The sequence below is a fragment of the Monodelphis domestica genome, chromosome 3, assembly GCF_027887165.1.
Source record: "Monodelphis domestica isolate mMonDom1 chromosome 3, mMonDom1.pri, whole genome shotgun sequence".
NCBI classification, from domain to species: domain Eukaryota; kingdom Metazoa; phylum Chordata; class Mammalia; order Didelphimorphia; family Didelphidae; genus Monodelphis; species Monodelphis domestica.
The window spans coordinates 492246009-492260658 of NC_077229.1; the positions used below are offsets into that span (position 1 = coordinate 492246009).

Sequence of the window (14650 nt, forward strand, 5' to 3'; positions counted from 1 at the left end):
TTAACAGATATTGGAAAATAGGCTGAAACTATTACTGTTTCTCTATCACAAATTTGGATTTTTTTTGAATAGCTAGCCCCTTGCACACTGACAATACTCTAAAAATTGTTCTTTGTAAAAAAACATAATTATAACATAATATTCTATAACAACAAATGATTGTCAAGAAAATTTCACACTTAATTACATATGTAATTTAATGGAGTAATTTCCTGGGCAAACAGGGTCTCACAGATAAAAATATCTATAACAAATTAAATTTCTAAGTGTTAGTTATTACTAACATTTTATTATACTACTTCTAATATAGTTTCCTATCTATCCTAGAAGTATGAATTCATATTTTTCAAAAATTATATATATTCCATAGTTCAGAGCCAGGCTTTTCTGGGGGGAGGAAGGGAGAGATGTTGGTTCATTTCTTTATAGCTAACATTTACATAATGCTTTCATTTGTTTAAGCTTTGTCTCACTTGACTTATATATATATCCATGAGGTGGATGCTGCAGTTTTAATGTCTTTTTCAACATTAGGGAACTGAAGCTAAGAAAAAGTGACTTGCCCATGGTCACAGAGGCAATAAATACTCAGTGCTGGAGGCTAGGATGAGATGAAATCTGTTTCCCTCAATTACAAGTCCAGTGCCCTGCCTCTAATGATCACAAACCAAGTGAATAGTTCTAACATGGTGAAAAGATAAAAGTACTAGAGATGAAGTGAGAAGGTCCAACATCGATGTCCTCATAGTATTTACGTAAAACACTACTATATCACTGAAATGCTTGAATATATATTTAGGGACCATTAAGAAACAAGAATAGATAAAGCAGCATCATAATAGTTAGCCATATTACACAATGACAGTCATCTTATGTATCAGCTTCATCATCACTTCTTCTTTCAACAAAGAACTACAAGTATTTACTACCCATCTCACAAGCATAGGCCTAAAATAATCATGAAAATTGTATAGCTTTATCCATCTTTTTGAACTCTCAAAATACAATGGAATTATAATGAACAGAATTTTTATCCAACTTAAATTTATGATAATAATCCGAGTTCTCTTTTTCATCTAAGCAAATAATGACTAAAAGGACACTAGAGCAACATTTCAACTTTGCAGCACTTGAAACCCTCAGCCTTCTACATTGAAATGGGTAGTTTTAAAGTTCAACCAACTACACATTTCATTCCTTCCAATGCCGCAGATCATCACCCATCCTTGCCTCCTTATCTGGTTCAGTTTCTTCTGTTTATATTCTTCCTTAGATCCTCTACTGAGGCCCCACTTAACATGCTAGAAACCTTCCTCAAGATCTTTTCAGGTTGTAGATAGCAGGGGAGAAGTCTAGCTACCCATCTGCAATCCCTTGCTCTCACCACACACTTAAGCCACATTCTTTCCTTTTCTTTTGCCTTAGAATTGATACTGAGTATTGTTTCTAAGAAAGAAGAGCAAAAATCTAAGCAAACAGAGTTAAGTGACTTACACAGAGCAAGGAAGTATCTGAGGTCAAATTTGAACCTAGGTTCCCTATCTCCAGGTCTGGCTCTCTATCCACTATGCTACCTAACTGCCTTAGGACACATTCTTTTCCAAAAATACATTTCTTTACTGATAGCTTTTATGAATGAATGACTGAAAAAGCATTTATTAAGCACTGGAGATATAAATTGAAAAGCAAGGTAGTCTCTGTTTACAAGAAGCTCACATTCTAACAGAAAGAGATTATACATATATACATATATTAATAAAGATAGGGTTTAGCTGCAGAGCAGGGGGGAATGCCCAGTTGTTCTTAAGGAAAAAGGCAGGACATGGTGGAAGCTCATTGGTGCAGATAGTAAGCAATTGTGAAGATTAAATTTAACTCTCCCCTGATTATAACAATGAAATTAACTCTCCCTTGATTGTGACGATTAAATTGTAACCCCTGACTATTTTTAGAACACCCTACTTAAAAGTTGAGTATGGAGATGTGTCCATTTTTAGATCTGATCACTGAAAGTGTAAACATCTCACTTAATCAATGAGTGGGAGGTCTGTGACTTAAATTTAGGGGAAGACACAGGAAGTGATGCAAGAGAAAATGTCTTTAAAAGGGAGTGATGACTTCATGCTTTCAGGTTGAGGCTGGTGAAGAGGGGCAGAAGGATCTGCTAACTGGACCTGAGACCCTGTTCCTTTAGATTGACATATAGTGAGTGAAAAGCTAACTCTTAACTGTTGGATATTCAGAAAAGACTAACCTCAGGAGAGACCTATCCTCTTGAAAAAGATTCCCTGCATCCCCAGGACCTCAGGCTGAGGCCCCTCCAGTTAAGAACTAAGTCTCCCTGCCCTGGGGCAGGAAGTAAATTACTTAGTGTTTAGGCTAAATATCTTACCTTATCCTCTCTCTGATTTCTTACTTCACTCTTTTTACACTTTGTAAATAAATTGTAAATAAAATCTCTTTGGAATTCATTAAATTCCTGGCAACCACACTTTTAAATAATTAAGTCTAATCCTTTAAAAATTAACCCCATTTCTCCCTTACACAATCAAACTTAACTAAAACATACAATGAGAAAAGGTTCATTTAGAAACATTTTCTTAAATATCACTTTGATAAAACCAGATCCATTTATGGAATTGAAGCATTTGGTAATGTCAGTGATTTTGGTGGCAAGAACTTTCTTTTCCAGTCTTTCAGTATCTGTAGCTTCTAGGGGATAAAGGCTGCAGTTAGTCAATCAGTTAACAGTCAAGAACCATTTATTCGTCCTTTACTAAATCTACCAGGATTTTGTACCGGTGATATGCAGAAAGGGAAAAATGCATAATATCATATCATATAATATCATATATGACATACTATAACATGACATAACATGGCATGACATTACATAATAATATAGACAGGTCACATTTGAACCCTGGACCTCCCATCTCTGGGTCTGGCTCTCAATCCATTGAGCCACCCAGCTGCCCCTGACAATGGTCACTTCCTGAACATAAGTCAGCACTAGAAATATACTTCAACTAGCTTGTGTCCACCACATTACTCTACCCCACCTTTTGTCCACTTACAATTTTAATGCTTCAGAAACTGGTGCTTAGTATGAAAAATGTGGAGTTTTGAACCAGGGAACAGTGTGGTATCATTAAGAGCACTGTACAGTTTCCCAACTATAATCCAGCCCACTCTTTCTTCTTCATTTCTGGGCCCCAGTCAATGTCCATCTTCCACATGCAGCGACTGCCTCAAACATCTATACTGATCCCTAATTATTCTGCCATTACATTTATTGAAAAAGTAGACTTATGCCCATGTATATGCAATATATTTAGAAATATTATGCTGTACATAATTTCGCTATACTTTATAAATGCTTGTTAAATTGAATATTATAACAATACATAGGAAACCTGATGGTGAAATTTGCATTGCATAGCAATAGCATAGCAATAATTCTATTTTCAAATGTTATTAATCAACCAAAGAAAGATTTAAGAAAATCTTGTTTAATTTCTGAAATACTTTTTGAAAGGCTTCATGAAAAGCCTTCATACATAATGCGTAAAAGGGAAAGCTGCTTACCTGTAGTCATCTAATTGTACTAGAAATCGTACAATATCATGATGTGCTTTCAGTACTAGAAGTTCAGTGTAGGGATTCTGGGTTTGCTCCTCACCTATTGACTGTACTGGATACTTCTTGGGATCCCAAAAAAGAGAGAAGGAAAAAGGAAGATTTGTGATTTAAGAATCTGTTGATAAATACTATGTATAGCCTGAATAATGACATTCAGAACACAAAATGTAAAAAGTCATAGGAAATATTTCATGGAATATTATTTCCCTTATTTGAAGGACTGCTTACTTTAAAGAATGCATTTTCTATATCTTACAACAAATATACATATTTAAGTCATGGTAATAACCCCATAAGAGCCTATTTATACTCTGAGGGCTGCTTCTGAAGTGGATGTCATAGAAATAAATTTGTGTTCAAAGAAATAAAAAATAAAAATACACCAAAAAGAACCAGGGCATTATATATTTGAATTCTTACAAACAGCTATTTCTTCCACTAAAAATAACCACAGCATTATATATTTGGATTGTTACACAGCTATTTCTTCCAACTCAATTTTGGTAACAGGAAAAAAATGTTGGAATGAATTATCCAAAACCATTTATATCACCAGCACATATTTGTAACATTTATTCATTCAAAATATACATAAATTACTTTCTCCAATATTTAGAAACTGCAAATGCTTCACAATAAAAATTGTAGTAGAAATGATAGTATTCTTTGCCCTAAATAAGCCAGACAAAGCAATTGATTGTGGTAGCATAACAAAGAAGAAACTTAGGAATCAAAATTCAGAATCAGTATTTTTGAAATTCTTTTCTTCTTTTTTTCCTTACAAATCCTGTCCTGGTACTAATAAAAATAGTAAAATGACCAAAAATCAAAGCAATGTGGAAATATTTTCCTACCTAACCCTAAAAGAAAGAGATGACCAATTGTCTTTCGACAGTGTGAAGAACTGAAGTATTTTTGTGAATGTTGATGACGAAACTGATGATGTCATATTAGCACAGGTGGGATGTATTGCTTCCATTTTTCTCAAATTAATATTCAAGCTACTTTACATTTCCTAAACAAATCAAAGATGAATGGAAAAAAGGTTCATTATGTCTGATCCTCACATGTAATAATCAATCAAGAGCTGGCTATATTCTATTAGCAAACCATGAAAGGTTCAACTATCAGCTGACTTTTGCAAACCATGAAAGGTTCAACTATCAGCTGACTTTTGCAAACCATGAAAGGTTCAACTATCAGCTGACTTTTTAAAACATTCACAAATCTTTCTATTGCTTTATAAAGTTGTGCCTGGTCTAAAGAGGGCAGTTAAGTTAACTTAAATATAATATAATATTTATTTAAATATTTATTTATTTATTATTTATTTATTTAAATAAAATAAATAAATAACTTAAAAAATAAGCATGTGCTAAGCATCTACTATGTCACAAACTGTACTGTACTGGGGATTAAAAAAAAAAAAGACAAGACAGCCCTTACTCTCAAGGAGCTAACAATCTAATGAGGGGGAAGTGTGTGTACATATATACACACACACAAACAAGCTATCTATATACAGCTATACTGCAGCCAGGTAGGATGGTGGATAGAGAGCTGAGCCTGGAGTCAGTGAGACTAGGTTTCAAATCCTATCTCAGGTGTTTACTAGTAGTAAGATCCCGGCAAGTCATTTAACTTCTGTCTCAGTTTCCACAACTGTAAAATGGGAATAACAGCACTTTGCTTCTAGCACTGTTGAAGATAAACCGAGACTTGACAGGAGCAAGGAAGGAGGAGGCTGGCAGAGAGTATTCGCTTAATAAACCTGTTCCCTTCCTCTGTGTGCCAGGCAGTAGCCGCTTAATAAATACTCGTTCCTTCCCTTTCTCCCTCAAATTGCAGACAAGTACAGAGAGAAGGCTCTAGCATTAAGGAGGACTGGAAGGGCTTCTTGCAGAGGTGGAATTTTAGCCAGGACTTGACAAGAGACAGAGAAGAGGAGGTACAGCGCCCGGCACATTGTAGACACTCAATAACTGCTAAATGACTATGGGGGCGTATCCTGAGCACCCGAACAGGGCAGGTATGTGTCTGCACTTTTTAATTTCGGCCGCTCCCAGTACCTGGCGCCTGGCAAGTGTTATACAAATGCCCGATGAGAGGAAAGTTCCCTGTCCCGAGTTCCAGCGAGCCTGAAGTCGGTCCCCCACCCCACCCCCCAGGACCAGCTGGACCCACGAACAAGCCTCTCCCCGGGAGCCGCCCTCGGGTTCGCGGGCCCCCGAGGAGGCCGGAAGTCTGGGCCAGGCAGCCCGAATGCAAGCACGGTCGGATGCCTAGGAAGCCCGGGCTCGAGGATAGCCCATCTCCCGCTAGACCCAGGGGGCCTTTACCTCGGCCAATCCCTGGGGCTCTCGGCCTCCCCCGATTAACCATCGCAGCATCCCGGCGGAGGAGGAGCAGGATAAGGAGGGGCTGGGACTTCTCCAGGACTGAGGGGAGGAGTCCGATCACAGAACTCACGCCCGTGGTGGGTGGCCCGTCAGCTTGCGCTCCAGAGAAAGATGAAACCGGCGGAATAGAAACGAGGGCGGAGGCTTTTTGTCCCTAATTTGGTCCCGTAGAGCCTATCCGGTGAGTTGGGCACTGAACTCCAGGCTAGGATTGGGCCGAAGAACCTGGCCGGCGGTCCTTGGGTGCGCGCGGGCACGCTCCCACGTCCCACCCCGGGAGTGCGCAACGTGCACGCGAGGCTGCGGGAACAGGAAGTAGCTCTAGCGGCCTCTAGTAGTTACAAGTGGAGCAGCCGCCGGGGCTGAGGGCTAGGGTGGGGCGAGGCCAGACGAGTCACGGGGTGGGAGGAGCGGGGTTTGAGAGAATTGGTGCAGCTTAACCTAGGGAGAGAGAATGTTCAGTCTCCTAGGGGCCCTGGAAGCTTTCTCATTTAACAGCCAGCTAGGGAATAGGGAAGAGGCAGAAAGCATTTGGCCTACACCCTGAATACATACATATAATATATGTAATGCGCGTAATGTATGCGTGCTACAGATTGATATACATCAACAAAGCAATAAAGCAAGCCCTCATTCCTAGTGTTTCCCTTTTTCCGAAGTGTAAATATTCGCACTGAAAATGTAACAATCAGCTCTGCTATGTGAACTGGCTCCAGCACTCCCTTTTATGAATGTATTTATGTGTAAATTATATGTATGTAGTATAATGTGTATATCTCGTCTCAGTAGTAAATATTTAATATATATAATCTGAAATTTACAATATAGCTATATTATAGTTATCTGTATCATATGCATATTACATTGTAACCACTATATATTGTGGAAGAGGCATGTAGAAGGAGAGAACTTCATGCTTGCAAAAGAAAGCTGAGGACCTGATCTGTCAATCAAGGTGAAGATTCCAAAACAGAATGTTCCCAGGAAAGGCAGTTGGAGCTGGCCAGAGGAGATGAACTGAGATTTCTTCTCTGGGGTTTACTGACCAAAGGAACTAAACCTCTTCTCTGGGGTGTCAGACCAAGGGAGAGACTGACTTCCTCTGTCCTAGGTTGAAGGACCTTTAAGGGGGCTTATGAAATTAATCTGAGAAGAATTTAACTTTTGTTGGTGGCTTTGTGTAATTGGAAGAAGAAAGAAGATTTATCAGCTGTCCTCTATCTCTCTGACTATCTCTGAGTCACAGTTGTGACAGGACTGACATTTTCCATAATCTTCCTAATTCTCCTTGTAGATTAGGGACAAACTTCATCCTTCTCACCTCAATCCCCATCCTGTTGTTCCCAATAAACCCCTTACTTGAAAAAGCAAGAGTGAAGAATACTTCTCTGAAATCTCATAATTCCCCTGAGTTACTTAGAAGGTGCTGATTAAGACCGGGGGAGGGGAAAGGGAGGCAATATGTAGGATATATTATATATACCCATTATATTATAATGATTGTATTATACCATATATGTGTATGCGTATTGTATCCATACAGTATTATTATAGATTATATATTAGAATAATTATATTCAGATAGTATATGCATATATTATGTAATATACATTATATCCAGCCTCAGTATACTTTATATAAATAATCTAATATGTATTATTATATAATACAATAGTGTATATAGTATAATAGGTTATATTATATGCATTATTAGATTGTAAATAAAATATGTTATATACTGAGGTTGATATGTGCATAATATATAATATAAATATAACATTATATATAACCTATCTATATATAAATACATTCATACAGGAGTGTGCTGGAACCAGTTCACTCAGAAGAGCTGATTGTTATATTTTCAGGGTGAATTTTTACATGGGAAATGGGGAAACATTATGAATCAGGGCTTGCTTTATTGTTTTGTTGATTGCCTAGACTTAAGAAAGTGATGGGGAAAATGTCAAAAATGCAAATTAAACTTAAAAGTAGGTTGTGAATACATTCTTATTGAGAGAACTTTCGCCAAAAATTTACCAACTCACCTACATAGAGATATTTAAAACAATAGGAACTGATGAAGTTACCTAGGAAGAAAAGAACTCAGGACTTGGGCTACACCCCTGGTTAGGGGATGATATGCATGATAAACCAGCAAAGGAAGCTGAAAAGAAGATGGTCAGACAGGTAGGAAGAGAACAAGAAGAGAGTAGTGTTACAAAAACTTAGAGAAAAGAGTGTCTAGAAGATGGCCAACAGTGTCAAATGCAGCAGATGGGTTGAGAAGGATGAGGGCTAAGTAATGACCTTCAACTATAGCAATTAAGAGATCATTGGTGACTTTGGAGAGTGCAGTTCCAGTTGAATGATTAGGTCATAAGCCTCCAAAGCAAAAGGCAAAGGAATAATTAGAACAAAAAACAGAGGCAGCTATAAGCAGCTTTTTCGGGAGTTGAGCTGAGAAAGAGAAAATGTATATAACAATAACTTGAAAGGATAGGAGGGGCTAATGAAGGTTTTAAAGGATGAGAAGATTTGGCAGTGTTTGAAAGCAATAGAGAAAGAAGGTGGGGAGAAAAGTCTTCATAGAATGAAGGGATTATTAAAGATTTAATTTCCTGAGGAACACAGGAGGGGACTGGCTGAAGAGCACAGGCAGAAGGATTAACCTTGGCAAAGAGAAAGATCACCTCTTTTTTAGAGACAAGGGGAAATAGGAAAGACAACCCCAAGGAGTTCTGAGTAAAGACAATGGGAGAAGGGAGAGCTCAACTTAAATGGTCTCAATTTTTTTAGTAAAGTAAGGTCCTGGGGACTGCTAGGTTACTCAGTGAATTGAGAGCCAGGCCTAGGTTTGGAAGGATCTAGGTTCAAATCTGGCCTCAGATACTTCCCAACTGTGTGATCCTGGACAAGTCACTTAATCCCATTGCCTAACCCTTACCACTCTTCTGCCTTGGAATCAATAAATAGTATTGATTCTAGTTGGAAGGTAAGTGTTTAAAAAATAAAAATAGTTTAAGTAAGGTCCTCAGCTCAGGGAATTGTGCAGGGAGGGGGGCATATTGAAGACCTGAGAATTGAAAGAGAATGTTTGGAATAGTTTCTTGGAGGTTAAGAAAGGTAATCCATTAGGGAGGAATAAAAGGTCTGTCTGTCTTGCTTCAGTGATGGCCCAGTTAAGATTGTATAACATGAATTTATAATAATACATGAATGTATAACATGAATTTATAATACAGTTAATCAGTATAGTTCTAAGAGACTTCTTCCAACTGCAATGAGCAGAGGAGGCAGATGGGGTGGGGATAGGGGCAAACTGGAGCTAAAGTTTGTCAAAAGATGAGTGGCATAGAACACTACAGAAAGGAATTAAAGAGCAGACAATGATTAGTTACATTCCTCCTTAAAAGGACATAATCCATTCCAAATTCAAGTAGAATTAAAATGGCTAATAGATTGAGATTGGAGGAAAAAAAGAAGTTAGAGAATGGGACTGAGCCTGAGAAATTACTAAAGAATGGAGACTGGAGTTCTCAATGAGGGTTTTAGGAAGTTTTTAGTTTTAGGAAGAGTCTGTCATAAGGGAAGATGTGATGACAGGGAAAAATCAGAATATCAAATTAGGGAAGCTGAATACTGGTAGATAAGAGTGAGATCTAATATATGATCATCCTAATATGTAGCTAAAGTAGGATGAAGGGGATGATGTGATCAGAGGCAATGAATTATATTCAGAGTGAATAAAGTCAGAAAAGGAGGTCAAAGCTGAACTGTAGAGGGTCCAATGCCAGGCTAAACAGTTTCTCATTGAAAAAATAATCATGGCTTTTACTCAAGATGATGATATGATTTATGAAATATTTTAGGGAAGATCCATCAATAGGCAGTATTCAAGAAAGACTGAAGGATAGAAACACAAGTTAGTTCACCATCATTCATTCAGAAAGTGAACTTTTATTGTTGTTCACTTGTTTCTGTTGTATCTAACCCTTTGTGACCCCATTTAAAGTTTTCTTGACAAAGATCCTGGACTGGTTTGCCATTTCTTTCTCCTGATCATTTTACAGATGAGAAAGCTGAGGCAAACAGGTTAAATGACTTCCTCAGGGTCATACAGCTTCTGAGTCTGAATTTGAACTCAGGTCTTCCTGACTCCAGGCCCAGCACTCTATTCACTGTGCCACCTAGCTTCCTTTTAACTGAACAAGGGGATAGCAATGGAAATGGAGAAATGAGCATATACTGTATAATTAACAGCATTATGAAAGATTTTGTTGATTGTATATAGGGCTTACTGGGGCCAAGGAAAGGAAGGATTCAAAAATGATTATAAGGTTTTAAGACTAGGTGACTAAGAATTATAGTATTGTTGGAAGAAGAAAGTCAGGGAAGAAATTATTCTTGGAGAAAAGATAGAAAGATTTTATCTAAGTTGAGTCTGAGATGACACAGGGACATCTAAATATAAATATCCAACAAACTTATAAAACAGAAGTTCATTAAATCTTAAAGTGTCTTTTCCACTCTTCAGAAGGCTTGCTCTAAAGGTGTCCTCTCAATTATAAAACAGAATGTGATTTATATATGCCTCTCTTCAACCTCATGGAGATAGCAAAAAAATTAATAGGGCATTATATGCAAAATAAAGAACCTTGTGGCATCAAGGTACTATATTAATTCAAGATGCTATATCAGTGTCTTTGGCACATTGCTATTACTTTTGTATGTGTGATATCATAGTTATTATTCTTATTATTAGCTCCAGAAAAAAATATTATTGCTCATAAAAAGTCATTAAAATCTTGTAGCTACCTTGTATCACCATCTGTCCTAAATTCCTCATATTTCCTTCCATATTCTCAAAGAAGTGATGCAAATCTGATGCAAAGGGATACAAAGATTAATATGAGAGGAAAAGAATACTGTACTGTATATATATATACATTGGGCAAATGAGATTCAACAGAAAAGGAATTTATGGTTCCTTTCAAGAAATTGATGACCTTAGTATGTACTTAATAAATATTTATTGAAGGAATGAATGAATGAATGAATGAATGAATCTATTTGGAGAGGCAGGTGCAGAAAAAGTTATGATATAATCAGGCAACTTCTTCTTAAAGAGCCCAGGGATGATCTCCCTGCTCTAAAATATCATCTTGACAATCCAATGCTCTGGCTGAAGTCCCATTAGGAATTTGTTCTATTGAAGGTTTTTAAGTATTGTATAATTGAAAATCTGTTACTCTAAAAAAAGAACTACATTTCCCAGGAGCCCACTGACTTCCTGTCATTACATATTTCCTGTAGACAGAGGATATTAGGGAGTGACGGAGAGAGTCCCGCCTCTTTGGCATCTTGGCTCAATGGTAGTGAGTGGGATTTTCACTAGGCTGAAAAGACTATTGAACGTAGTCTTTTTATTTGTTACGTTTTTATTCCTTTATTTCTAATGAACATAAATCCCTTAAAATGTAATATTTTTATTATTGAGATCTAATTTTAAATTTTACATTGATGGCAATAAGGAATTCTCAATCTTTTCAAGATAGCCTAGATAATTTTTTTAAAGCCATGTTTCTCCTGCCAAGGCTTTTCGCCCACCCCACCCACCCACCTCCCCTTGCAAATTCCAAGAGAACTCCAAACTCTCTTTGAGGCTGCTACCATTTTCTTTCCCTACTTTTTGCCCGGTTGCTCTCCCTACAGGCCAGGCTATTTTTAGCCTGGGGACTCTTGGCCAAGAAGAGATAAGCCACTTCTCTCGCCCATCTGCTTGAGCCCATGTTCTTCAGTTCCTTGCTGCTGCCTCTGGCATTGCTGATACTGCTTCCTCCTAATCTCCAGCCCCTGACCCTGATCATTCATCTGGCTCTAGCCCCAGCCCCAGTCCCAGACTGCTGCTGCTGCTACTGGGTCTTCCGAACTCACAAACTTGGAGCTGTTCTCCAGACAACTGGTAAAACCAGGATGTATTTTCCTTAGGCAACAATTAACCTCCTAACTACCTCTCCATATGGCTGGGGGTGAAAAAACTGCTGATTTCCTGTCATTACGTATTTCCTGTAGACAGGGAATATTAGGGAGTGATGTGGAGGGTCCCAGCCTCTTTACTATCTTGGTTCAATGGTGGTAAGTGGAATTTTCAATAGGCTGAAAAGCCATGGGCATGTGGTCTTTTTATTTGTTACCTTTTTATTCCTTTATTTCTAAGGATCATTAATAAATCCCTTAAAATATAATATTTTTATTACTGAGATTTAATTTAATTTTAAGTTTTACAATATCAGACTTAACTTTAAAAATTCCTGAGTCTTAACCCATTACTAGTAGATATATCATTTGAGATTTGTTGAGGCACTCTCAATTGGGGACCAGAACACTATCCTGTACACTACAAGAATGCTTGATAGTTGCTAAATTTGTGTCATCTATTGAACACACATGGCCCTATTAACATAAATAGATCAAAGAAGACATTGTTATGAAGTACAGCTAATATCCATGCAAATGCTTTCTATCTCTTCTCCCTCCAATCTATTCTGAACACTGCTGCCAGAATCTTCTTTCCCTACTCTACTATCCCCCAAATCTTCAATGATTCCACATTACTTTCAGAATAAATTCCTGACTCCTTACCTATTATTCAAGATCTTTCCAGTCTTATATTCCACTATTTCCATGTAAGAATACTACACCCCTCCACCAAATGAGTCCATTTATTGTCATACAAGAATGTTTTCTGCTTTCCTTCTTACATAAGATCATAAATTTAGAAAGAAGCGCATGGGACCTCAGAAGATGTCTAGACTTAATTTTACAGTTGAGAAAACTGAGACTTAGGAACTGAAAGGACCTAGTCAAGGTCACCTAAAATAGTAAGCATTAGACTGAGAATGGAACTCATTTCCTTTGACTCTCGAGCCATCCTTCTTTCCACAGTGCTCTAGCCTTTGAATGGAATCAGAGCACCTGGTTTCTAATTCCCACTCTGAAGCTTATTATCTATGATGATGAGCAGGTCATAAACCACTCTGTCCCTCACCTTTATGAAAATAAAAAAGGGCATTGGATTCAATGACCTCTGAGATCTATTCCAGTTCTAAGTCTACAAAACCATGTCTTTACCTGTAGTACCCACTTTCTTTCTTCATTTGAAGTCTGTCTGAATCACTAACAAAGCCCACTTCAAAGAGCTGATGCTCTGTGAAGCCTTCCCTCCCCACTCTTGACCATTGGTGATTGCCCCCTGCTCAGGATTTCTTGACCACACTATCTTTGCATTTAGCATTTTGTTTTTAATATAGGTATTTTTCACTAAGCAAAAATTTATTTTTTTTTTTAAAAAACCTTCTCTTCTGTCAGAATCAATTGTAAGGTATAGGCAATCAGGGGTAAGTAATTTTCCCAAGGTCACACATATAGGAAGTGTCTTAGGCCACATTTGAACCCAAGTCCTTCCATCTCCAGAACTGACTCTCCATCCTCTGTGCTACTTAGTTGCCCCCCAACAAACATTTATTAAGTGCTTACCTTATGCCAATCACTGTGATAAGTACTGGGGGTATAAAGAAAGGTTAAAAAAATATTTATAGCAGCTTTTTTCTGTAGTGATAAAGAATTGGAAATTGAGGGGATGTCAATCAGTTGGGGAATGGCTGAGCAAGTTGTCATATATGTTGGTGATGTAATATTATTGTGCTATAAGAAATGATAAACAAGATGATTTTAGAAAACACTAGAAAGACCTGTGGGAACTTGGAAATTGATGAAGAGCGAAATAAGTAGAACTGGGAGAACATTGTACACAGTAACAGCAATATTGGATGATGATTATCTGTGAAAACTTGGCTACTCTCAGCAATGCAATGATCTGAGACAATCCTGAAAGACTTGTGACAAGGAATGCTATTCACCTCCAGAGAAATAACTGTTGGAGTTGTCCTTCGCATCAGTGTATTCATGGTTTTATTTGGGGGTTTTGGTTATGTATGAGTGTGCTCTTACAGCAATGACCAACATGGGAGTGTTTTGCATGATAATAAAAATAAAATTAAAAAGGAAGAAATGATAAGCAAGATGATTTTGGAAGAAGCCAGAAAGAACTATATGAACTGATACAGAGCAAAATCAGAACCATCCTACACAGTAACAACAATATTGTAGGATGATTAACCATGAAAGACTCAACTATCCTCAGCCCTGCCGTGATCTGGACTTCTGATGGGGATTCTCTACACTTCTGGAGAAAGAACTGTTGGAGTCTCTCTCATATCAGTGTATTTATAGTTTTGAGGGGTTTGGGTTATGAACAAGTTTGCTCTTACAAAAATGACAAATATGGAAGTATGTTGTGCATGATAATAAAAATAAAAGACAAAAAAAGAAATGATGCAGAGCAAAATAAGCAGAACTAGAAGAACATCATATATAGTAACAGCAATATTGTATGATGAGTAACTGTAGAAGACTCAGCTATTCTCAACAATGCAATGATATGGATCAATTCTGTAGGTCTTCTAACTGGGAGTGCTATCCATCTCCAGAGAAAGAACTGTTGGTGTTGTCTTTCACATCAGTGTATTTATAGTTTTATTTTAGGG

At 37.6% G+C, this 14650-nt stretch overlaps 1 protein-coding gene across 3 annotated transcripts in view; it reads right to left on the reverse strand.

Annotated features, from left to right (window-relative positions):
* Positions 1 to 6324, reverse strand: part of WDR41 (WD repeat domain 41) — an 85358-nt gene extending 79034 nt beyond the window's left edge. The window contains exons 1-2 of one of the 3 annotated variants that reach the window (XM_001381595.4): positions 5982 to 6324; positions 3589 to 3704 (exon numbers count right to left, since the gene is read on the reverse strand). In XM_001381595.4, the coding sequence (XP_001381632.1) occupies positions 3589 to 3704; positions 5982 to 6032 (167 nt within the window). In that variant the 5' untranslated portion in view covers positions 6033 to 6324. The remainder of the gene's footprint in view (positions 1 to 3588; positions 3705 to 5981) is intronic. The other 2 variants (XM_007486445.2, XM_007486444.2) reach the window with 2 other exon arrangements.
* Between the last annotated feature and the right edge of the window lie 8326 nt (positions 6325 to 14650).